The sequence below is a fragment of the Vicugna pacos genome, chromosome 10, assembly GCF_048564905.1.
Source record: "Vicugna pacos chromosome 10, VicPac4, whole genome shotgun sequence".
Classification (NCBI taxonomy): domain Eukaryota; kingdom Metazoa; phylum Chordata; class Mammalia; order Artiodactyla; family Camelidae; genus Vicugna; species Vicugna pacos.
Window position 1 is genome coordinate 74,778,573 of NC_132996.1, and position 24,211 is coordinate 74,802,783.

A 24,211-nucleotide genomic window follows, 5' to 3' on the forward strand; every position below is an offset into this window, starting at 1 on the left:
CAGACAGATCTGCTGCGCTGGCTCTGGAGCCATGTCTCAAAGCTTCTGCTGCACGTGACATGCCTGCTCCCTCTCCCTTCTTGCTCTGGACTTTGCTCCTCCCAGCACACTGGGAGGATGTCCCCATCCACAACCAGGCGGAGGGCTAGGCAGCAGGAAATCCTGATCTACATTCCTCTTCCTGAACGTTTGCAAGCCCAGGAGTGACAAGACGTGATTGGTGATAGTGTTTGGGCCCTGGCCTTGGGGTGACCCCCAGCCAAGGCCTCCCCATTAAAATAGGACAAGTCACGGGTGGCCTCTGCCAGGAAAGGCCTTACCTTGTGCTGACTCGGCAAATGCAAAGAGGCTCACGGCTGACTGCAAGGACAGGGGCCCCACCCCCACCCTACCCCAGGGAAGGTACAAGCCTGGCCTCCAGAAGCCCCACAACCACCAGGCACCTCCAGCAACCAGATGGAAGTGCTCTTGGGGTGTCAGCCACATAATGGACTCCCTATAGTAACTCAGGGAGGCCCTCAAAGCTGTCCTGGAGAGGCAGCCTCAGACGGGGGCCCCTGAAGTAGGGCACTCCAGCCCTGTGGGTGTCCACAGGACATGGGGGAAAGGGTTCAGGAACAGCAGGAGGGCATGTCTCTGAAGGCCCTCTTGCTCCACAGGGCCTGGATCTGCCCTTGTGCGTCCTCTAGTGCCCACTGCAGACAGGTGGGGGGCCAGGAGGAGAAAGGGGCAAGGGTGGGCTTGACCTAGGCTCACAGTTCAAAGCCTGGACCTGGCAGGGCAGGCGGCTTCTCCAGGAAGAGGGCCTGGAGCGGGGCTGAGGGGTGGGTTTAGAGCCTGAACAAGGGGTTTACACTCAGATTTACATTAAATTTAAACAATTAGGATTCAATTTATTGAAGTTATAAATTCAAAATCTAATTTTTTTAATGTGCTAAGTTCTTCAATTTTATAAACTCTATTATTCCATTTATAAGCCTGGCAGATTTTATAGTCATTTTTTTTTAATGGAGGTACTGGGGATTGAACCCAGGGCTTAATGCATGCTAAGCATATGTTCTACCACTGAGCTATACCCACCCCTCAATTTTATAGTCATTTTTAAGGGCCCTCTGCATAATATTTGGTTCCACCTACAAACTCAGTTAATTAAGCTTTTTTTTTAAATATATACTTTATTTACTTTTCTGGTAATTAAGCATTTTTAAGATTTTGAACTGAATTTATGAGTTAAATATATTTTATTCCCTTCTTATGTGCTTTAGCTTGTCTGAATTGGCAGCAAAACCTCTGGTGCTCCAAGTGCTCATATACTCAGTAGATTAAATATTCAAAATGGTGAGCCCCAAGTTGTCTGAAATGTTCCAGAAACCTGAAATAGCAAATGTGTTCAGGTTTCACTTAATATGTAAGTGCTAACGGCGTGGTTCTGATTCTCTTAACCCTTTCTATGCCTTATTCTAAATCTCCCTATGGCTGGCTGATAGCTATCATTCAAAGCAGTCAGTTTTCAATCTGGGTTCTGGGGCCCCTTGGCACCAGCTATGCCAGCTGGGAGGCTGACAGCTTGTGCTCACAACCCCACAGAACCCCCAAACCCTGCACAGTGGGATCTCTGCAGGGGGAGCTGGTGTGGGGCTCCCTGCCCCTCCTTCCTGCCTGCTCTTGGAGGATGCAGTGCTGGCTCAGACTGAACACAGTGATTTCACAATTCTTTAGCTCCAAAGACCTCTGCACTCAGTGGGATCCTAAGGTGACTAAATGCTTTACCAAGAGAACTTTGGCCTTGCTGGGGTCTCCTTGGTGTTCCTAGGGCTGCATCCAGCGTAGCCTTCAGGCCCTCTCCAGAGCTCTGCCTGACCTGGCGCTACTACCCCAAATGTCTGGCCTCAGGGCTGAGCTGAGTGCGGGGAATGCAGAGCTGTTGCATTGGTATGTGCCATGCCTCAGGACACACACCAAACCCCAGGCCCTGGGAAGACTTGGGGGTGGGGGTTAGCTGGCAGGAAATATGGGGAAGAGAAAGAAGGAAACATGAGTAGGAAGAAAGAGAACAAAGTTCAGCTCAGGGAGGAGCCTCATGAGCAGCAGAAATGGGGAAACAGCTGTGCAGTGGGTCCTGGGGCTGGCTGAGTAGGGCTGGGGTGGGGACGGGCTGTGCGGTTTTCTGCAGGAAACTGCTGGGAACGCTAGGGATCTGTCAGCTTGTATGAGGTGTAAAATGCCTTGTGATTTAAACTACTGGCCACTTTGCATCCAGTCCATCCCAGAGGCTCACTGACTCCTCTTGCTGGGGGCTGAGATGGTGGTGGGGTGGGGGTGGTACTATTGGCCTCTGGAAGGTTCCAGCTGTGAGATCTGCAGGTGAAATGTGCCAGCGTTCCTGGAGGTGAGGACAGAGGGCGCGCTGAGTCTAAGATACGTGGGATTTTTGATGTCCAAGGGCCATTCAGAGGGCCTGGAGCACGATTCCTTGCTCCAGACACCGTGCTGGGTACCACTGGCCCCTGGATAGTGACCAAAGCCAAGGACTGACAAAGGCTCATCCAGGGAGACCTGGGGGATGACGGAGGAGCGCTAGGCTGGGGGGCAGCCCCTAGGCGGTAGGAGGAAAGCCTGGAGAGGCGATTCCTGGGTCCAAGAGAGAACGTGGAAGTGCGGGAGGTCGGTCCTGCGAGGTCCCCTCGGCCCCCTGCCCGGCTGGGCAAAGGCCTTGGAGCCCGCGGCGCGCCCTGGTGGTCACCCAGGTGGTCGCAGCGCAGACATCGCACCCGGAGCCGGGCCTTCCACAGAGCGTGCGCTGGGGAGGAGAGGGGACTGCGCGTCCCTTGGAACCCAGACCTCCGCGCCAGCTCTCGAGAGAGGGCGTTTGGTTCCCATCAGAGGCCAGGGCCCACGGAAGGCCGGGGTCGGCGCGCGCGGGCTCTCAGTTCGGGTGCCCGAGTCTGGACCCCGCCGAGTCCCCGCCGGGCTCCTCCTCTGGGTCGGCTCCGCCCCTGGCCCAGCCCCTCGGATTCGCCCCGCCCCCAGCGTCAGCCCCGCCCCGCCCAGCGCTCCGCCCCCGGCCCGGTCTCGCCCCTCGGCCTCGCTCCGCCCCGAGATCGATCCTCCCCCGGGTTCTGTCCTCCAGGCCCCGCCCCTCGGCCCGTAGCCGGGACCCCCCCCCAGCGTGCTGTGCGCGGCGGCGGCGCGCGGGCATCCTGGGGCGGGACTTCCGGCGGCGTTAGCGAGCGTCTTCCGGCCACGCGCGAGGGGGGTCCGGTGGCCCTCCGGGACATGCAGGTGAGCCCTGCGACATGCAGGTGAGCCCCGCGGCGGCCCGCCGGGGTGGCGTTCGCGCCCCGAGTTCCGGCGCCTGCTTCCCCGCCTCCCAGGGCCTCAGTTCCCCTCCGCGGAGTGGGCGCGCGGGGTTGCGTGTGCGGGCAGGAGGGGCGGCGGGCGTGGACGGGAGGCGGTGTGACAGCGGGTGCGCACGAGAGGACGAGGCGTGGGCAGCGGGAGGAGCGGGAGGCGCGAGCCTGTGTGGGCGGCAGCGAGCGTGGCTGCGGGCAGGGCGGGCCAGCGCGGGGGCGGGTGACCCCGATGCGCTTTGGGGCGCGCTAGGCTGACTCCCTCTTCGCCTCAGTCCCAGACGCTGAAGGCTGCAGATCTTCCACACTGGGGAGGGGCTCCTAGGCATGAGCCCGCAGCAGTCGGGGGACCGCGGTTGGGCGGCCGACCCCGACCTCCATCCCATCTCGCTTCCGCCGCCTGTGGAGCTGGGGTCGCCCGGCGGCCGCTCACCGCCCACCAGGGCTGCCTCGGGGCGGCTTCCTCGGCCTCATTTGTGGAGGGAACGACGCAGTGCCTGCTCCCGGGGTCTGAACAGACCCGCGGTTAACGCAGCACGGGGCTGATAAAGTCAGCCAGGCTGTGGTCGTCCCACCTCTTTCACTCTCTTCTCTTCCCACCTCGCCTCTCCCGGCGGGAGCACAGTGGGCTCCAAAATTTGTGCTCACAGGTGAGAATAGCACGTGCTGTGGGAACGGGAGCATTCTGTTCATGAGGCACTTGGCTCAGGGGTCCCACCAGGTGTGGGTGACGCACACCCAGGCGTGTCCAGCAGCGTCTCTTAAATTGCATGTCACTGAGGAGTGAAACAGATACGATGGATAAAAACCAGCTTATTAAAGATGAAGTAGAAAATGTCAGAGTACGTCTCAGCAGGGTTAGCTCTGATCATCTCCTCTCAGTCTATGCATACATATGACACACGTGCACACCCACAACATGCGTGTGCATACCTGGTTACCACAAACTTTTTCTTACCGTGGGTCTTGATGAAAGGCGTTTTGCCGTGCTTCAGCCGACACTGCTGAAGCATCCTCCCAAAACCTTGGAGCCCTGGGGAAGCGGGGCTTTTGGTCACTAGCGAGTCAGGCAGCAGGTCTGAGACCCCACCTCCAAGGGCCCTCTGGTCTGTGTTTGTGATGACCCCCCCGTGTGACCATGAGTGTGAACCAGCCACTGCACACCACACTGCAGAGGCCGCTCTGCCCAAAGAGTTACTAGTGTGCAGGGAAGGAACACGTTTTGGGCAGAAACAGTGTGTGAGCCCAGAAGTCGGCTCTTTGAAGAGCTTGATGGAGAGTTTGCCCTCAGGCCTCAGGTTGGAGGGGCCAGCAGACACCTCACCAAAATGCACAGTGGGGGGTCCTGGGAGCCACCCGGGTGGGGCCTTGTCATGGCCTAAGCACCCGCACAGCACAGCTGACATGTCCCTGCCACTGAGGTGCAGACAGTAGGTCTAGAAAGTTCCATGGCCGTTCCAGGAGCAGCCCAGCACTCCCCCTGATGCTGCCGAGCTGCGCCCTAGGGCTGGCCCACTGTTTTTGGGCACTCAGGGCAGTGCCAGCCCAGGCCTCGCACTTGGTCCGCTTCTCCCGTTGCCCTTCCACAGGGCAGGGGAGCCAGCGGGAGGCCTGCCTCCCTTCCTCCAGAGCAGTCCCATCACCACCCTTTCCTCTTTGTTCTTTCCTGTGCTGTGAAATCACAGGTCAGGGGTCAGGCAGAGGGCTCTCTGGGAGCACCCCCAAATCCCTGCTGGACGGCTTCAAGAGGGCCAGCTCCTGCTTGATTTCTCATCCCTTTCCATCCTCAGTGACCCAGACCTCCACCCTGGAGCCGGAGCGGAGCCAGCAACCACAGAGAGGCCCGAGGGGGCCGGGGTTGAAGATGGGGTCCTGGCAGAGTAGGCCCCACCCCTGGCAGGGGCAGGTGTCCCTCTGGTGCCCGGCGTGTCAGCTCTGCAGCCACTCATGTGAGCCCTCACTCCAGAAGCATGTTTGCCTAGGTGTTTTTCCGGCCTTGTGGTGGCCAGGCTGCTTGGGGTTGGTCCTCACAGCTTAGTAGCCACAGTCTCAGACTGGCCGAGGGAGTGCTGGGTGATTCTGGGCCGCCCATCCCTGCCGTGTCCAGTGTCCCTCTCCCACAGGGCCCTTCCGAGCCCTGGGCTGTGGCCAAGGAGCTCAGGTCCCACAGCTGTGGTGGTGAGATGCCAGGGTTGGCCTGGGGTGGCAGAGGCTGCTGTTCTGGGTGAATCTGATGCTGGGCAGTGTTACCAGGGAGAGGGGCTGGCAGGGAGGGCACACTTGGCCTGCGTCCTCGTATCCCCCACACCCCTTCGGAGGTATCTGGTCCTGCCATTGTGCCTCCTTGTTTTTGGGGAGGGAGCCCCAGGGCCCCATTCTCCCAAGGCCCCACGCAGGTATGCAGTGGGTGTATCAGGTGCCCCAGTGTGGAAACTTGCTGCCCGGGGCAGTCTGCACCAGGAGCGCCCATCTCACAGGGGTGGGGAGGGTGGGGGCGACAGCTCCAAGCAGGGGCATGTGCTGCTCTGCGCAGAGAGGCAGGCTGAGAAAACAAGCTTCTGGCCAGGAAGTGGTTGTGGTGGAGGGACAGGTGCCCAGGAGGGTCCCCAGGGTGCCCGCCCCTGGGCAGGGGGCTGGGTCAGCCTCCAACTCCTAGTAGCGTAGGGGTCCAGGGTCTCCTCTGGACCAGCGACCCCTTGGCTGGGCTGAGGGGGAGCATGCTGCTGGGACAATGAGATCATTGACCGACAGGCTTGTCTTATAAACTGAAAATAAAAGTCCAAGCCTTATCTGCGTGTCTTCAAGCCTCATCAGGGACCACGGCCCGCCTGAGCCGACTCTTTGCTCAGCTGCCCCAAGAGAGAAAGACAAGGAGGCAGGATCACGGGGGAGAGGTGGGGCCCCGGACCGTGAAATGCCCTGCCAGCCAAAGAACGTCCCGCACGGGAATGCCAGGAAGCAGACAAAGCCAAAGGGAAGACAGAGCAGCCAGCGGTCCAGAGGGCCTGCTTGTTTACTTCCCCCGTCCGTCTGTCCATCCGTCCCTCTCTCTGTGGGGGCCTCGTGCGGGGTCTAATAGGCGTGACAGCCCCCATAGTGGAATTTGCAAACAAGTGGAAACACGCATCGGAGAGTGTAATATTCACTATCAGGTTGTCACTGGCAAAAGTGTCATCAGCTTGAATTCCCAGGGACAGCTGTGAGAGTTATTGCTGCCCTGGGTCCTCGAGGCAGCGTCCTCGCCAGTGCTGGGCGGACACACCGTCTCCCGTCAGTGTCCGTTCCTGTGATCGCTGGAAGCCAGGTGCTCTCTCTGGGGCTCGGGGTGTCTGTGATGAGGCATGGGCGAGTCACGGGGTTTCTGTCCTACACCTCTTCACGACTCTTCCTTATTTCTGCAGTGGGGTGTTTCTTACTGGAGTGTCTTTTGTAATCAGTTTTTAAGAGTCCTTTGCGTGTTACAGGTACAAGGCAGATAGAACCTTACTGTCAAGTACGTTGTAAGTGTTTTCCTGTTTTGTTTATTTGTTCCAATCAACGTCTTGCTTCCTAAGGGAAAGTCTCTCAGTTTTAAGTAGTAAACTCTTCTAACGCTTTGCTTTGTAAGCTACACTGTGGCCGACACAGGTGAAAAACCCGCCCCCACCCCCACATTTAAACGCACCGGTAACCATGTTCTCTTCAAGTCCTTTCCGTGGCTCTGTTATTTTGCACTGAAGCTGGTAGCTGGTAGCCACATTTCTTGGGTTTGAGGAGGTGGGGAGCCTATGTTTTGCTAATTGGGGGCCAAAGTTCGGGTGGCCCTGAGGCAGTGGGGGAGGGCCCTCTGGCCTGCCGCACAGCGGGCTCTTTCTGGGTGTCTGGGAGGACCCAGGCTCCATTAGGACACGTGCTCCAGAAGGCAGAGGGGACACCCCGTCTGCTGGTGAACTTCATATCCTCTGCTCTCTCTGCAGCCCCCAGGACTCCGACATTGGAGCCTGCTCTGACACCCCCAGCATGTGGGCGCTGCTCAGCACACTCTGGCTGGCCCTGGCCTGTGGCTCTGTGCACACCACCCTGTCAAAGTCAGATGCCAAAAAGGCTGCCTCGAAGACACTGCTGGAGAAGGTAGGGATGGTCCGGGGGCTGGCCGAAGGGCTGCCCCATTGTGCCTTCTTGCCCACCAGGGCCTGTGATGTGGCCTGGGAGCTGAGAGCTGGGCGCTTGGCCACTGTGGGCAGCCAGCTCTGTGCCGCCCGGGGCTCTGCAGGGGCCTTAGGGGCAGCAGCTCCTGGGGCTGGGGCCTAAGGGTGCGCCTGCCCCACCGGGCTGTCTCCTATGGCTGTGTCCACATTTCCGCTCCTACCCTGCCTTCTGTGTCTCTCCCCACCTGCGCCCTTTCCTGCTTCATTGAGCTGTAGTGTTCGAGGCAGTCGAGCAAATCGGACAGGAGCCACGCCAGGCTAGGCTGTGTCTTTGTGCTGTTTTCCGGGGACGGCCCCAGGGAGGCAGAGTGGGTCTTCGGGGACTGTCAGCTCCTCACATGTGGGCCTCTCCCTGTGGGCTCGCAGTCAGCAGCTCCGTGTTGATCCCAGGACACAGTCCCTGCTGACTGAGGGGCCGGCTGCCGTCCCTGGGCCTCTGCCTGGGGCTGGATGCCGACAGTTTTCTCCCTGTTCCTCGTGCTTTAGACTCAGTTTTCAGATAAGCCGGTCCAGGAGCGGGGGCTGGTGGTGACCGACCTCAGAGCTGAGGACGTGGTTCTTGAGCATCGCAGCTACTGTTCGGCCAAAGCCCGGAGGAGGCACTTTGCTGGGGAGGTCCTGGGCTACGTCACTCCAGTAAGCTGGGCCCTGAGGTGGGCAGGGTGGTACCAAGGGCAAGGTGGCCACTGGGTCTGTGTCCTCACCTCCCCAGGCCATCCGGGGGAGGGGTGCAGTGGGAGCGATGCTGCCCAGAGGAGTAGCCAGAATTGCCCCAGGGTCTCGGTCTACATGGCAGGGCGACCCCATGGTGCCCCAGCCCAGGGGCGGCTCTCAGGCCCTCTGGCCCCAGCTGCAGACGGGCTGACCACTCTCTGCCCTCTGCCAGTGGAACAGCCATGGCTACGATGTCGCCAAGATCTTCGGGGGCAAATTCACCCAGATCTCCCCTGTGTGGCTGCAGCTGCGGAGGCGCGGCCGCGAAATGTTCGAGGTCACGGGCCTTGACGGCGTGGACCAAGGTTCTCACCCTGCTGCTTGCTCGCACTCGTCCCGAGGGCCCAGGGGGGTGTGAGTGGACGTGGGGTGGGGGGGAAGGTGTGTGAGCGTGTCTGAGTGTGTGTGAGTGTGGTCACTGCCCACTTTGACCCGCACCCGTTTCCCTTGGTGGTTTGTACACGGTGTCCAAGGAGGTGGTGTCAGGGCTGGGTGTCCAGGGCAGAGGCGTCTGGGGGGAGGTTCTGGGACAGAGTGTCCAGGAGAAGGTGAGGCCTGGGTGTCCTGACAGCCATGTTTGGGGGCATGCACCCGAGTTGACACAGATGTGCCCCCTTGGGGGTTCAGAGAGAGAGTGTGTTAGTTGGTTGTCGAGTTCCCGGATCTGGAGTGGGTTCTGATGCTGATGGGCCATGTGTCAGAGGACACGGCTGGGCGTCGCAGGGCCCGGCCTCCGACGCCCTCAGCTCAGAACAGTCTCAGGCCCTGCGGAGTCATGGCACCTGGGGCGGCCGCTGGTCCACTGGTCCCAGCTGCTCTGTGGGGAGGGGGGCGCATGTTCTCTCCTGCCGCCCCCCTGCTGTGCTCCCGTAGCAGAGGCGGAGGGGCCGCATTTTCTCCTCGGGAGCAGGCTGGGTCATCACACAGGCGAGGGGCTGTGTCCCCATGTTGACTGTCCTCTCCACGTCCCGCAGGGTGGCTGCGGGCCGTCAGGAAGCAGAGCAGGGGCTTACACATCGGTGAGTCCGGTGGGCCCGGGTGGTCGGGGTCCTCGGCCTCTAGGCCGTGCACTACGGGCTAGGGGGCCTGGGCCTCCCCATGGGCCTGTGACCCAGGCTGTGCTGCCTCTCACGGGGGTCACTTCCAACCGCTCAGAAACGTGGCCAGCCCGAGCCAGCATCCATGGCCCTCAGGCCAGCTGGAGCCCTGGGGGCCTCTCCCCGTGGCCTTTGCCCTCCCATCTCCTCACTCACCCACGAGCACTTACTGGGGCTGACGTTCACCCTGCCCAGCCCCTTCCTGGAGCCAATGGCTGGTGAGAGAGGGGCCCGTCGCACAGGGCTGTTGAATGTGTGACTGCGGAGAGGGGAGAGGGGCTCTGGGGAGCATGTAACCGTTGAGCAGGAGGAGCTGGGAGGGGGCCCGCAGGGAGCGTTGAGGGGGAGCTGGAGGAGCAGGGTCTGGGCACTCGGAGGCCTGGCATGTGCAGGAAACAAAGGGTCAGTGTCTGTCCTCTCCCAGCGCCCCCCAGTGCTCTCCCTTGCCAGGCCACGTGGCACTGGGAGGACCACACTGGGTGCTCAGCTGTGGTCACTGTGCCCTGGAGGCGCAGGGCCACGCTGTGGGCAGGGCCGAGCCCAGGAGGGTTACCTCTGGGCCGCTCTGTTCCCAGTGCCTCGGCTGCTGTTTGAGGACTGGACTCCCGAGGACTTCCGGGACACCCTGGACAGCGAGGATGAGATAGAAGAGCTTGGCAGGAGCATCGTGCAGGTGGCCAAGGTGACGCCCGGCGCTGGCAGGTCCGGCACAGGCTGCTCCAGGCTCCTTTGTGACCACGGGAGTCTCTAGGGCAGGGCCTTCCCTGGGTGAGCCGTCTGCCACCCTCCTGGGAGGGTGCCCACCCTAGCTCGCTGGTGCTGGGCTGCAGGGAGGAGAGTGCCCCCTGGGACATGCTAGCGGATGGGGTGTGTGGGAGCCCAGCCCCTCTGCGCTGCCGGGACTCTTCTTACCTGTGCCCTCTCCTTTCAGAGCCAGCACTTCGACGGCTTCGTGGTGGAGGTCTGGAGCCAGCTGCTGAGCCAGAAGCACATGTGAGTGGGCTCTGGGTGGCTGACGGGCGGGCTGCCCTCCGCCCTTCCTGGCTCCCAGGTGGCAGGAAGAGGCTAGAGGAGGGTTCGGTGGCCCGTTTGAGAGGAGGGCCTTATTCCCACGTCTGCACCCATGGGTGGGGAGAGAACTCCAAGAAAGTCAGCGAGTGGCTCCGTGAACCCCTGGAGCAGCTGTGGGGGGTGTCTAGCTGGGTGGGTGGCATGACGGAGCCTTCCTGGGGACTTTGAGAAGAGGTGGCCTTGCAGGGCCACGGCAGACAGCAGCGGAGTCCTCTGGGACAAGACTCGTGCCCAGGCCCACGGGCTCTGCGTCAGCCCACCTGGGAGGTGCTGCACGTACGTTCGGCCCCTCAGCCGCTCTGACCCACCTGCGCATGAGGGGGTGGGACTGGCCGCCTCTTCTCCAGAGGGAGGTGGCTCCTGAGGGTCAGCCACTGGGCCCAGGGCCTCCCAGCAGTGATGGAGGGGCCAGGCTAGAGTGGACACACACAGCTCAGAGCCAGCCTGGGACCTGCAGGGCTGAGGCTCATCAGCACCAGCCCCTCCACAGCCCACGTACTGCCAGTGGTGTCCTGACAGGGGCTCCTACTGGGCCTGCCGCCACCTCCCACAGGCCAAGGGGCCAGAGGAGTCTGATGCCGTCTCCCTCCCTGTCCCCTCACTGGTGGCCCACTGCCCACAGGGACGCTCCTCCCCTATGTCTGGGCACACGATGTGCCAGGGCTCCCTCCTCACGCCCCTGCCTGGGGTCAAGCAGGCAGAGCTCCGTGTCCTGGCATCTGAGCTGGGGGGCTGGACAGGTGAGGCAGTCGTCCTGGGGGTGAGGTTAGGGTCCCGTCAGCACAAGGCCACCTTGGTGGAGCAGCCCCCATGCCCCCCTCATACCGAGGCACCTCCAGTGTCACACCGCCTGGCTGACTCAGCCCCCGGCAGGCCAGTGCACTTGGTCCACAGGGATCCCTCCTCATCCCTGCCTGGCTCTGCTCTGGGAGGGTCCAGAGGTGATGGGGCGCTGCACGGACCCCTGCTGCTCTTAGAGGGACCCTGAGTGTGAGGAGGGGCGGGGCCGGGGCAGGCTGGCTAGGGTAGAGGGCGGCCCCCAAGGTCCAGGGCTGCCCTGGTGCTCGAGTGGGGCCAACCCAGAGCCTGCGCCTCCCGGGCAGGAAGGGCTGTGAAGGGGCGCCTGCCCAAGTGCGTCTCGGCCAAGCCACTCCTGACCTTTTCTTCGTTCTTTGCAGGGGCCTCATTCACATGCTGACCCATGTGGCCGAGGCGCTGCACCAGGCCAGGCTTCTGGCCATCCTGGTCATCCCGCCTGCCGTCAGCCCCGGGTGAGTGCCCTGCAGGCTCGGGCAGAGAGGCTCTTCCTGGTCACCACCCAGCCCCGTCCAGATTCCCCCGGGGCCACTGCACGTGTTGGCCCAGGGAGGGTCTTGGGACCCGAGCCGGTGCACTCGGGACACCTGAGTGGACTTGGCAGGTCCTCACGGCTCAGCAGGTCAAGGCTGAGTCCCTCCACCAGGACGCTTGAGGCCTTGGGGGGTCAGAGCTGTGTGGTCATGGCTCCCACCACTTGGCCTGGCTGCTCGCCTTCCCCAGCCATGTGAGGCGGCTCCTCCAGACCCCCTGGGGTGGGGGTGGGGCACCTGGCACCGGTTGTTGGAGCCGCGCATTCTGACTCCCCTGTCCACCCTGTGTTGGGCATAGGAGGCTGGACCACGGCGTGAGGACTGAGGGCAGACGGGGGGCCCAGGGTGGGGCACTGGCAGGCGGGGGGCACACAGAGGCCCTAGGGTGCTGCCTGCACCCGCAGCCCCCTGCTCTGGGGGGAGACACTGTCTTGTCACCCCATGGCCATCGGCTCACTCGAGCAGGGCCAGTTAATGGGATCAGGTTGAACAGTGTCTGGTGGCTGGACGCTTACAGGCCAGTGGCCTCACACGAAAGAGCCCGTGGGCCACGCTGCTGCGGCAGGTATGCTGGCTTCGCTTCCTGGCCAGCTGCTCTTCTGTGCTTGGCGCTCACTTGCCCCGCAGAGCCCCCCACATGTCACCAGAGGCCGAGGCTGAGCGCGTCACTCGGGGCTGTGGTCTTCCAGGCCCAGCACACGGGGGCTTGGGCCCTGGGTGGCAGCCTCCTGTCCTGTGCTCCTCCCCCACCCTCCTGGGCCCTCAGCCACACACGTGCTCATGTACAGTACACACATGTGCAGGACCGGCAACAGCGGGGGCTCCCAGGATGGGGGCCTGTGGCTTCCAGGGGTGGTAAGGAAGGAGCTGGCCTTCTGGAAGGGCCAGGGGAGACAAGACACTCAAGCAGCCTGTGGGCTTGGCCGCAGGTGCGGCTCCCATTTCCAGGGCCTCCTGGTTTCTGGTCTGCTTTGGGGTCAGCTGTGGCCAGTGGAACCCCAGTTGCCCTTTGAGGTCAAAGGCCATCTGTGGGATGAATGCAGGGGGGCTATGGTGGTGGCGAGCTCCTCAGGGTTGTGTAGGGGTGAAGGGGGATGCCTGGTCATGCAGCTGGAGCCGGGACCACTGTAGCCCCTCCCTGCTGCGTGCAGTCATCAGTCCCACAGAGCTTCACAGCTTGGGACAGGTACGGGGGCGGCCTCAGAGGTTGGGGAGTGGGTGGGCGGACGGCCCTGCAGACTTGGTCTCTGGGCCTGACTGGGAGGGCGGGAGTGGGGGCGGACACCCCTGCAGGCCTGGTCTCTGGGCCCGGTGGGGAGGAGGGCAGGAGGGGGCAGCTGTCCAGCTGGTGCTCTCTCGGCCAAGAGGTCCGCCCTGAGCTCCTGGCCCCTGGGAGGGAGCGGGCGGCGTGAGCTAGGCCCTCACCCCGCAACGACCAGGGCAAGAGACTCTCTCCGCGTGGATCCAAGCAGATGACGGGAGGGAAGGGACCATGGCCAGCGTGGCGGAGGCTGAGGGCAGGGGTCCTGGGCACTGCCGAGCACGGGTGGGGGGGCCCAGCCTGGCAGCCGGGGGTGGGTTTCATGGGCACGGATCTGGATGGCGCCCTGAAGCTGGCGAGCAGACCCCGCTTACAGCAGAGGCTCTGGTGGCCCCAGGAGTTTGTCTCATCATCGTTGGCTTTGATCCCCCTTCTCTTCTCATACTTGCTGGCGGCCCCCACGGAGAAGACGATAAACTCTTAATGGTTTTTCTGGCTTTTTCTGCAACATCAGTCATCTCACGAAGGCTGTGCCACCGCCCGTGGGAACAGCAGCTCCGAGAGGGAGTCTGTGTGGCCCGGGGCAGGGGCGCCTTTGCCACCCGGTGTCTGGGGCCCGCCCGCGGGGGCTGCTGGCACAGGTGCTGTCCTGACCTTGAGCCCTGCTCCTGCGGGCACGGTTTGGTCCTGGTCATCTGCTTGGCCTGCTGTCAGGGGCAGAACATGTGGACCCCCTTCGCCTGAGGAAAGGGCTCTGGGGGCTGACCTCAGACGCAGGAGGACCGGCTTCCCTCCCAGGACCGGCCCTGCAGGCAGCTGTTACAGAGCGCAGTCTGCCTCCGACGAGGCTGCGCAGAAACCAGCAGAGGAGGGGTCTCAGGAGTTGTGACATGCGTGTGGCGCGCCCCTCCCGGATGGCAGAGCCCTGGGAAACTCCGTCTGCCTGACCCCTGTGGCCTTTGTTTCGAGCATCTGTTCTGAAGGCTGATCAGCCAGTGACAGCAAGGCCGTTGGCCGTGCTGCGTGGGTTTGAGCAGAAGGGTTTCTGTTTATGGGGTGAGTGAGGCCCTCAGGGTAGCAGGCCTCCTGGTCCCCCCCCCACCCCGGTTCACTTCCCCCTCCCTTCTGCCTGCCTGAGCCCTCCCTTTCACACCTGGTCCCAGCACTTCCAGGACCCTGGGGGTGGGCTCCTCCTCCCAGCTGACTGGGGACAGTGCCAGGCCCCATATCCCTCCTGGAAGGCCTCGGCTGCTGCAGTGACCAGAGCATAAGACTTGGGAGCACACCCCTCTGCTGGGGTCCCTCTGCACTGTTCAGCTCGCAGCCCTGTCTTCCCTTGTGAGCCATCAAACCCAGAAACAGTGGGGTCTGGACGTTCATGGGTTCCTGAGCGAATGTCCACCTGGGGTTGGGTGGGCTTGCGAAACGTGGAAACGTCTTCCTGGAGCTGATGGCATCTGCCGTTTTGTGGTGGCCAGGGTCTGGTGTCTCTAGCTGACTTTAGGGGGCCCGTCTGGGGTGTGGCCACAGGCATTGTGTCAGTCACTGCTCCCCAGGTGCGTTCCCGAGCTCCGGCAGTGGCCGGCACCCATTGCTGAGTCCTGCCTTGTCCCGCTTGTGGGGTCACTGTTGGTGCTGCTTGTCCTCAGGTCCCACAGGTGCCTGATGTCCCCAGGGGTCTGGGCCTGGCCTCCTGGCTGGTCCCAGCGAAGGCGACTCCCCTGGGCAGCTTTGTTCGGCTAGAGTTGGGCAGGCTTGAGATGGGGTATCGCAGGGTGGCCAAGACCCCGTGGAATCAGTGACCATGTCTGGGGTCCGTGCAGTGGGCCACTCCTGCCCAGGGATGGGGGCGTCAGCTGAGAGGAGGGGTCCTGTCTCTGTTCATGTTGTGGGGGAAGCAGAGAGCCCCTCCCTGGCTCGGGACATGGCCGAGCCGGTGGGCTAGCAGACCAGGTGTGTCCAGCAGACGGGCCGCCTGGGCTCCTGCCGGCCTCAGGCCTGAGGCCCTGGAATGAAGGGCACTCTGCCTGCAACACCGTTCTCGGGGCTGAGATGAGGGGAGCCCACCGCAGGGGTAGGCTGCCCGGAGCTGGACTGACCACGTGCTCTGATGTGGGGGGGGGCTGTGTCTCTGCTGGCCCTCACAGCCCCGCCCTGGCTCTGGAGTGTCCCTGACCCAGCCAGGGGCCATCTGCTATCACTGAGTGCCAAGTGACTTTCCCGGGAATGTGCCTGGAGGTGTCTCCCAGAGCAGGGCGTGCGCTGGGCTGAGCCCAGGCGACAGCTGGCAGGGCAGGCGGGATGGCCGCGCTGACCTTGCCGCCTCACCGCAGGACCGACCAGCTGGGCCTGTTCACGCAGAAGGAGTTTGAGCAGCTGGCCCCCGTGCTGGACGGCTTCAGTCTGATGACCTACGACTACCCCGCAGCGCAGCAGTGAGTGTGGGCGCCGCAGGGCCCGGGGCCCCAGCCTGGCCCTCTGCCTGGACGCTGGGCACTTGGAACACATCCCGCCGGCCTGCCTAGGGGATGTGGCTCCAGGAGCACGAAGGGCCGGGTCTTTTCCCCGGAGCCCACAGTCGGCCCTGCAATGGGCAGCCTGCTCACTCGGGTCACGGGTCATAGGGCAGCAGCGACCCCCATGGGAATGCCATCCTGGGGTGTCTGTCCACGCCTCCCCGACCCTGGCCACCACATGGTGGCTGTGGTGCTAGGCCTGCCCTGTTGCTGAGGAGAAGGACTCCTGTGGGCAGGGTGGCTGCCCCAGGGGATCCTGGGGCGGGGACAGTGTCTCAGTCCACCTCGGCCTTCACTGGGGCCGCTCTGGTCTCTGCAGGGGGTCTGGGTGAGCAGATGCAGGCACAGATTAGGTCCCAAGTCTGGCCAGAAGGCACTGGGGGAATCACACTGTTCTTCCCACTGTGTGCACTGACCCCAGCCCCGGACTGGGGCACCCACTGGGGACGAACTAAGCCTCTGCCTGCCGCTGAAACCCACTCCTCCCTGGCCCCACAGGCCCGGCCCCAATGCGCCACTGTCCTGGGTGCGAGCCTGTGTCCAGGTCCTGGACCCCAAGTCCAGGTGGCGGAGCAAGATCCTCCTGGGGCTCAACCTCTATGGCATGGACCACTCGGCCTCCAGGGACGCCCGCGAGCCCGTCATCGGGACGAGGTAAGCACCCACTGTGCAGGACTGACCCGCACGCGGACCCTGGTAGCCCATCCCAGCGCCGCCTTCCCCTCTGTCGGGGGCCGGGCATGCGGGCCTGCTTCCCAGCAGAAGCGGGAGCTGCCTGGCAACATCCTTCCCTTCAGCCTGTAGAGTGCCTGTGCGGGCGCTGCTGGGGGCTCTGTGCCGGGCTGTGTGCATTCCCCTCCGCGCTGCGTGGTTTCGGTTTTTGGAGGACGTTTTGGTGTGGGGTCTCGGTTGCCCACCATTCCCAGAACCTTAAAGGTGCTGCTTCGCCCCCCGTCCGCTGCGCTCCGGCCACGAGACCCTCGCCGGCCGCGTCCCTCCTGCTGTGCTGGTCCCGGGTGCGTTCGCGTAGTTCGTTTCGGCGCCTGGTTCTCGCTGAGCCGCTTAGGTCTGGCTTTACGCTTCTCACCGCCTCTGGGGAGGCTGCAGCCGCTCTCTTTAGGTACTCTCCCGTCCTTCCCTTTCTCCCTCCCCTTCCGGGCCCTCGGGCGACTCCGCCCCCCACTGGCACTCGTCTTGTCTTTTTGGCCTTCGTCCCTGTGTTTCCCTTTGTTTGGTTCTGCTGCTGTCTTGTGGCTCACAGGCTGTTTCTCTGCGCGTCGAGTCCTCCGTTTGTCTGTCTGTGCTGCTTCTGCCGCGGCCTAGTTCTCTCGTCCGGCAGTTTGTCCTGGGGCTTCGCCACTGCACGTCCCCTGCGCAGGTTGAGGGTGGCTGCCTGGCACCCCGCCTGCTGCTCCGTCCAGATCATGCTGGGGGCGGTCGGCGCGGTCTCTCCCACCGCGGTCCTGTCCAGCCGGCTCTCCGCGGGCCTCTGCTCTGGGCGGGACTCCAGGCGCTGTGCGTTTCGCCTGGCCAGGCGCTGGGCACTTCAGTGATCCTGAGCCTCCACTCTTGTTCTTGGTGCCGTCCCTTCCCCTGGAAACAGAGTCAGCCGTTTCTCTCAAGTCCCTGGTCCTGTCGCTAGGGACGGTCCGGGAGCCGTGAGCTGAGCCTGCAGGCCTGCTCACCGCAGGGGCACAGCGCATCTGCCCAGGCAGGGGGTTGGGCGTCCACCCTGGCTGAATGTCTGCTGCCCACCAATGGTCCCGTGACCCCCTCAGGTCTGCCCTGGGGCAGGCACAGAGGATGGCCCTTGGCTGGACTCATGGGTTCTGGGGAGCTGTTCCCAGACCCACTCACCATTGAGTGCAGAGGGGGCTCCCCTGTTTCCTCTGGCTCCCTCCTGCTCTAAGGGCTCTAAGGGCAGGGCCTCCAAAACAAGGTGGGATGCCCCCAGGGAGCTGTGACCACTGCTGGACAGGGCCTCAGAGGTGGGACCTCAGGGCCAGTCGTGCCCCCTGTGCACCAGCTGGTCTGGGTCTGGGTCTGGGTCTAAGCAGGCCTGGGAGCCCTGCGGAGAGAGCAGGAGGGTTGGCCTGGGTACCACCTGTTCAGCTCAGGCTGCCCCACCAGGGCCGTAGCCGGGCTCGAGCCGCAGAAGCGTGTTGTCCCCAGTCCCAGAGGCCGGAGTCCCAGGTCCAGGGGTGGGCAGGGCCGGCTCCACCCGGGGCCTCTCTGCTCGGCGTGGAGACGGCCGTCTTCTCCCGCGTCCTCACGTGGTCGTCCGCCTGCGTGTGTCTGTGTCCTGATCTCTTCTTGTAAGGACACCAGTCCTGTGGGATTAGGACCCACCCCAGGGCACCTCAGTCATTTTACACTAATCACTTCTTTAAAGGCTCAGCTTCAAATAGAGTCACATTTTGAGGTTCCTGGGGTTACGACCCCAATGTATGGTATCAGGGGACAGAATTCATCTCCAACAGTATCTGAGAAGTGAAGAGCTGTAATTCACTCACTAAACGTGGGTCCAGCAGTAGCTCATGAAGTGGAGTTGTTGCAGCCCCTAACCCAGCTTGTGTGGTCCTGTCAGAGGCCCCGCCGCTCCGCAGGGGCTTTTGAGGAGGGGGCAGAGAGGTGCAGGGGAGGAGCAGGTGCCTCTGAGGGCCCTCCTCCTGCCTGGTTTGATCTCCCCCAGGACTCCTCAGCTCCCTAACCTCAGTGGGCAGGAGGAGGTCGTCCTCCAGGGCGCAGGGGCATCTGGGTGCCCGCAGTGTGGGGTGGGGTGCCTCAGGGGCTGGCATCCAAGTCCTGGCTCTGCAGGCAGGGCTGCTGCTCCTACTAGGAGGGTCAAGCTTGAGCACCAGAGGAGGTGTGGGGCACACACGTGGCCCTCAGTGTGGTCACCCCCATGGTCCCCACAAGACCTGATTCACATTTAGGGTCTCTGCTAAAGAGAGGGCAGGCAGAGCACAGACTCCCCCGCTGTGCCTCCCCGGGTGTGTGACAGTAGAAGCGCCGACACACCTGCAGGGGCGCACATGGCCGAGGTGCCCCCACCCCACTCTCATGGGGGATCAGAGATAACGGTCCCCTGCAAGTGGGGACGTGAGCCCAGGGAGGGGTCACATCCCCCCAGGACTGTCCCTGGGCAAGGGCTGCAGGCAGAGAAGAGGCCTCATTGATCGACAGTTATCTGTCACACAGAGGGGACACAGAGTGGGGTGGAGGGCGCCAGCGTGAGCTCACTCTGAGGCTTCATTGTCCCGAGTGCCCCCACCCCTGCCGCTTCCTTCCAGGGCCCTGGTCTGCCATCTGTCGCCTGCTACCAGCCCCTTGCGTGTGCCTCAGGCAGGGGACTGGAGCAACCCCGCAGGCAGGGCCCACGGCTGGCCCCTTTGGGTTGCATTTGACCTCCTTTGCCTGCAGCCTGACTTCTAGACCATCCCCCTGGCGCACAGGGGAGTTGACACACGTGCTCAGGGTGTTGGGGCTCAGGGACCCTGGGCGTCATGGTTAGGGGCCTTCTCGCATGGCTGGGCAGCAGAACCTCCCCTCTCAGGGCCAGGTTCTTTTGATCTGGTGGACCGAATGGAAGACTTTAGCAAGGCTGCCTGCAGATGGTACCTGTTTGCCAGGGGAGGGGCAGGCTGCCTCTACAGGGTGTGGGCGCAGTCACCCAGGTCCAGCTCCCCCACTTCTGGACGGAGCCCCCTGCATGGCCTCTGTCCCCTGGGCAGGGGACTGGGCCGATGACTGCATGGCCGCTTGGGCTCGCCACTGACAGAGGCTCCGCCCAGCCTGGCCCAGGCTTACCTGCCCTCTCTCTCAGCTTCTCCAGCGCGGAGACCTGGGCCTTCTGTGGCAGGTGTCCCAGCCCCTCAGCCACCACGCCGTCTGCTCCCCAGCACACAGAGCCAGGGCCTGAAGGCGGGGGCAGGAGGCCGGCCGTCTGTGCCTGCCTCGGTGGGGTCGGTCTTCAGAGGTCGTTTGTACACGTTCTAGGTCCCCCCTTCCCACCGGCCTCTGCTCACCCACCCTGGGTGACGTGCAGACCCCATCATGACCACAGCCAGGCTCCTGCGTGCATGGCCTGGTCGCTCTCTGACTTTGAGGAGTCTGGGCAACTGTGAAACACCCCAGGAGGGGCCGGGGCGCCGCAGCCTGCAGGCTCATGTTCCCTGTGGAGCAAGTCTGGGTGCTGATCCATGGGTTCTGTGGCTGCAAAGCCCCCTCTTCGGAGAGGCTGCCAGGATGCTCTGCCCAGCCCCAAGAGGGCCCTCAATCCAGGTGGGCACTTGCTCTCCTGCACCTTTGGGGTCCACACTCCCCACCTCGCCTGGCCTCTCCTGCCCCAGTCCAGGGGGCCTCCCTGGGGATCTCGGTGAGAGCCAGGCCCAGCAGAACTCAGCCAGATGGGTCCCCAAGGGTGGGCGGTACCTGGCAGACCATCCCCACCCCCCGGAAGCCTCTTGGTGGGCCAGGACTCCAGGGGTCAAGGGCACACGGGCATGGGGAAGCTCTACCAGCACCGCCGTCCTGCACCGTGGTCTCTCTGCCTTGAAGCGGCTGAAGCAGGCACTGGCCCCAGGACTGCGGCCTGACTGCTCCTATGCCTCTGGGCCTCCTCTGTGGCCTTCCATTCCTTCTACTGGGTATGGGCTCTGCTGTCTGATCCCTGAGCCTTCCCTGGGCCTTCTCCCAGCATCCTGCCCCGGTTTCTCAGGCCCAGGGTCCCCATGTGCCGGGTTGGCTTCCAGGTGTCCTCTGCCCCTGCACGGTTTCCTGGCACACCCTCTGCTGCGGTGTCTGCTTGCTCCTGTGTTGGAGGCTTTCCTTGAGGTGCAGCTCAGGATGAGTCCCGCTGCCAGCAGGTGGGGACTTGTGAGCCAGGGTCACCAAGAGGGCCACCTCCTCACGTCACCCAGAGGTGCCCACTGGACTCCCCGTGTGGGCCTAAGGCCCTGCCCCCTCCACATGCCCTTTGCGGGCCCAATCTGGGAAGGCCAGCACCAAGGGGACACGGAGCCCTGGACACAGGCTGCAGGGGTGCTGCAGGCAGGGCCCACCGCCTGCCGGAGGGGCCTTGGATTGGGGCTTGGTGTGAGGGGGCTCGGGTTGCAGCAAAAACAGGAAGGAGAGGCCACTGGCTGCGTGGGTCCCACACAGTGTCAGGCCTGGCCAGTCTGCTCCGCTGGCCAGTGGGAGGTCAGGGGTTTTGGACTGGGGTGCAGGTGAGCCCACCTGGTCATTGGCTGCACCCCCACGCTTTCCGTCGGCCCCTCACTGACTTCTGGTCCCCATCCCCACGCTCTGTCCCGGGGTCAGTGTCTCCCCTCTCCTCCAGCTACGGTGTGGCCCAGCCGGTGTCCTTTTTCATCAAAGGTGCGGCTGTCCCGTACCGTGGTTGAAGGGGCTGCCCCCTCACCCTCAGGCCCTCATCACAGGCCAGGGTCTGGCCGGTCTGGGCCTTGTGGGCTCTCTGGGGCTCCCTCCAGAACCCTCCGCGGCCTCTGCCCAGCCGGCCCTGCTGAGGACGGCTGACGTCTCCCAGGCCTCTTGGGCTGCAGGTTCGAGGCAGTAGGGTGTTTAGGGGATGCTGGGGCCACGGGCAGCGGGTGGGGCGCCTGGGTCTCCCCAGTGCAGGCCGCAGAGACCCTGCGGGCAGCAGCAGAGGAGAATGTCCCCTCCTGGAAGGCCCCCGGCCTGCTGCAGCTGCTCCTCCCAAACCCACTTCCTCCCATGCCCCTGGCAGGGCTGGCCCGTCTGTCCCCCCTCTGCCGGCCACAGGGAGGGCGGGCCACACCCTGGCCCAGCAAGGTGGGAGTCAGAGCCCTCGCCACAGAAACTGAAGCCCAGGGGAGGCCTGTGCTGGGCCTGGTGCCTGGGCCTGGCTGCAAACTGCAGGGGCTCTGAGAGGAGCCTGGGTGGGCTCTCAGGACAGCCGCCCAGCCACCCACTCGCCCAGTGGAGCTGCCCAGTGGGCTGTGTGTCCCCCCTCCACCCAGCACAGCCTGGTGGAGGCAGGAATCTCAACCACCCATCAGCAAAGCAGGGCTCGGGGTCCTGGGTGAGCTCAGTGAAGCTCGTCGCTAGGGACCTTGGCTGTCTGGCGGTGGGGCACCTTGGGAGCCAGCCAGCCCTCTGTGTGTTTGAGGGCAGGGTGTTCTTGAACCCTTGGCTCCTGGCAGTAAGACCAGGCCTACTGCAGGCTTGGGGCAGCTGTGTCCCCAGTAGGGAAGGCCGGCCCAGGGCAGCCTGGCCTCTGGAAGGGCCCGGAAACCACTGCCCTGGACAGCTGTCCCCAGACGGGCTAGGGTGCGGGGTGCCAAGGGGCCTCAGGAAGCTGCCCCCAGGCCTCGTTCACCCTCGAGGCCTGCACCTGCCCCCAACCCCCCCACCAGTTTCAGAAGTTGCTGCTTCTCCTGCAGCAGCAAGCAGCCCCCTCCCTCCAGCAGGCACCGCGCCCGCAGCACGGGCACCCGCGCTCTGCCCGCGTGGGGCGGAGGTGCTGCGGTGAGACTCACGTCACACGTGGTGCTCTAGTGCAGCCAAGTCACAGGACGGCAGTGAGCCTGGAAACGCAGCCTCGGCCTCTGCTTGTGTCTCAGGGGCCATCTGTCAGGGTCTTTGTCTTCCCCCTACCCCAGCGAGGACCCACGTGGCCCTGCTCCTTGGCATTTCCTCGTGTCCAGGCCGCACACGTGGCCCTCCCACCGGCTGCTGGCACTCCATAGGCCATCGACGTCCAGCACCCCACGTGCCGCTGCCCTTGGGCGGCCTCACCCCGCTGGCGACGGGAGAGGCCACCTCCTCCCTGTCTGGGTGTTGGGGCGGGCAGGAAGGGCTCCAGCACCCACACGCCCCCCCCCCCAGGTACATCCAGCTGCTGAAGGAGCACAGGCCCCGGATCGTGTGGGACAGCCAGGCCGCTGAGCACTTCTTCGAGTACAAGAAGTGAGTGTCCCGGAGGAGGGCCCGGGTGAGGCGTGGGCCAGCCGGGAGTCCCAGGCCGCAAGCCCCTCTGCCCCCAGGGCCAGCCTGGCCTGAGGAGTAGCACCAGGGAGGGCCTTTTCTAGCCAGACCTGCGACCTTGGCTGGATGGGGAGGAGGGCCTGGGAGAAGGGGAGGCAGGTGGGAATCAGGCCGGCCAGACAAAGGGTCCTGCTCTCTTGCAGAAGCCGTGGTGGGAGGCACGTCGTCTTCTACCCTACACTAAAGGTGGGTGTGGGCCCGGCCTTCACGTTGGGGGTGCGGGCAGCCGGCACCACCCCTCCCCTGACAGCCTTGGCCTCAGCCAGGCTGGGGTGGGCAGCAGGGGTCAGCGTGGGCTCGGACCTGGGCACATTTCGGGGCCGGGTGGGGCCGGGGCAGCCTAGGGACAAGGGGTGGGACTGAGCTTCCTCTGCCTCAGTCCTTGCAGGTGCGGCTGGAGCTGGCCAGGGAGCTGGGTGTTGGGGTGTCCATCTGGGAGCTGGGCCAGGGCCTGGACTACTTCTACGACCTGCTGTAGGCCCAGTCTGGAGCCGACCTGCGCTTTCCCAAGAGACAGAAGGACTGGTGTGCAAAATACAGACTCTTCTCCATTCTCCATGCTCTGTATGCTGTGGGCGTCGGGTGGGGACAGAGGTCCTGGGACCCAGCCTCCCCTTCAGTGACGTGGAGCGGGCAGTCCCGGCCAGGTGAGGGCAGGAAGCAGAGCCCCCACCACATAGGGTGGCCGGGGGTCCCACTGGCCTGCGGTTTGCTGTGAGTTTGGAGACTCCAGGACAATCCCAGGGTCCCCCACACCAGGACTCCAGGCCTCTGTTCACATCTCTCCGACTTTGGGCATCTCCTCAGGGCAGTGCAGAGGGGCCCGCCTCCCATTGCAGGCTCTGGCTTGGCCTGCCTGCAGAGGAGCCTGACAGGCCCCACAAGTAGAGTGCGTGGGGGCCGGCTCTGCCCCAGGGGACCCGGGCCCTCTGGGAGCCCATTGGTGCCCATGAGCTGTGTGGTCGCTGTGGAGTGACAGCTTGCTGCAGGCCCGCTGCCCACAGGTGCAGCCATGCTCCCAGGGGGACACCCTGGGAAAAAATCTGGGATTGCCTGGAGCCAAAGGGCAGCTGAGCCTGCCCTCACCCCTCCCCAGTGAGGAACCTCAGTGAGCCCACTGGTTCCCAGCAGATGAACCCCTGTGGTCGTGCTGACTGCGCCTGTGGGCTCGCTGCTCAGATGCCGGGCGTGAGCTCGGGCACAGCTGAAGCACGTGGGGCCACAGTCACTACTGCTACGGGGCGTAATTTGGGGAGGGCTTTAGGGGACACACAGCTGTCCCTGGGGTCGAGGACTGGCCGGGCCCTCAGGAGTTGCCCCGAGGAGCTGCTCGCGTGGTGTGGACGGGAAGTCTGACCTCGCAGCTCCACAGCAGAAACCAGTCTGTCTGGGAAGGCAGCCCACCTGGGCACCAAGCTTCTGCCGGTGTGGGCTTCAGATGAGTACACGGGCTGGTACGTCCGATGGGGCCCTCTCCCGACCCACACAGCGGCCCCCCAGGGCTGTCCCCACCTAGGCCTGCTGCTGGGGTTGGTAGGGTGGCCTGTTGGTTCTGGGAGACAGGCCTGGCCCCCCAGATCTGGCGTGTGAGGTGGGGTTGGGCTTGAATGGAAGGAGGGGTGAAGTGGGGCTCTCAG

The 24,211-nt window shown here is 63.7% G+C and overlaps 1 protein-coding gene across 4 annotated transcripts; it reads left to right on the top strand.

Moving 5' to 3' along the window:
- The first annotated feature begins 3,148 nt into the window (after positions 1-3,148).
- CHID1 (chitinase domain containing 1) lies at positions 3,149-23,127 on the top strand. 4 transcript variants are annotated; one of them, XM_072970615.1, is made up of 14 exons: positions 3,189-3,282; positions 6,815-6,850; positions 7,307-7,460; positions 8,024-8,173; positions 8,424-8,556; positions 9,226-9,270; positions 9,924-10,030; positions 10,280-10,341; positions 11,598-11,690; positions 15,363-15,464; positions 16,044-16,199; positions 22,416-22,496; positions 22,718-22,760; positions 22,954-23,127. In XM_072970615.1, the coding sequence occupies exons 3-14, from the start codon at positions 7,350-7,352 to the stop codon at positions 23,050-23,052; spliced, it is 1,182 nt and encodes a 393-aa protein (XP_072826716.1). In that variant the 5' UTR covers positions 3,189-3,282; positions 6,815-6,850; positions 7,307-7,349; the 3' UTR covers positions 23,053-23,127. The 4 variants fall into 4 exon arrangements, with proteins under 4 accessions (XP_072826714.1, XP_072826713.1, XP_072826716.1 ...); XM_072970611.1 differs by having other exon boundaries at positions 3,262-3,302; XM_072970613.1 differs by lacking the exon at positions 6,815-6,850 and having other exon boundaries at positions 3,149-3,282.
- The last annotated feature ends 1,084 nt before the right edge of the window (positions 23,128-24,211 follow it).

Coding starts and splice junctions, on each gene's coding strand:
- CHID1 (XM_072970611.1), top strand. CDS start 3,277: ATGCAGGTGAGCCCTGCGACATGCAG. Junction 3,303..6,814: donor GTGAGCCCTGCGACATGCAG/GTGAGCCCCGCG, acceptor TGCGTGTTACAG/GTACAAGGCAGATAGAACCT. Junction 16,200..22,415: donor GAGCCCGTCATCGGGACGAG/GTAAGCACCCAC, acceptor CCCCCCCCCCAG/GTACATCCAGCTGCTGAAGG.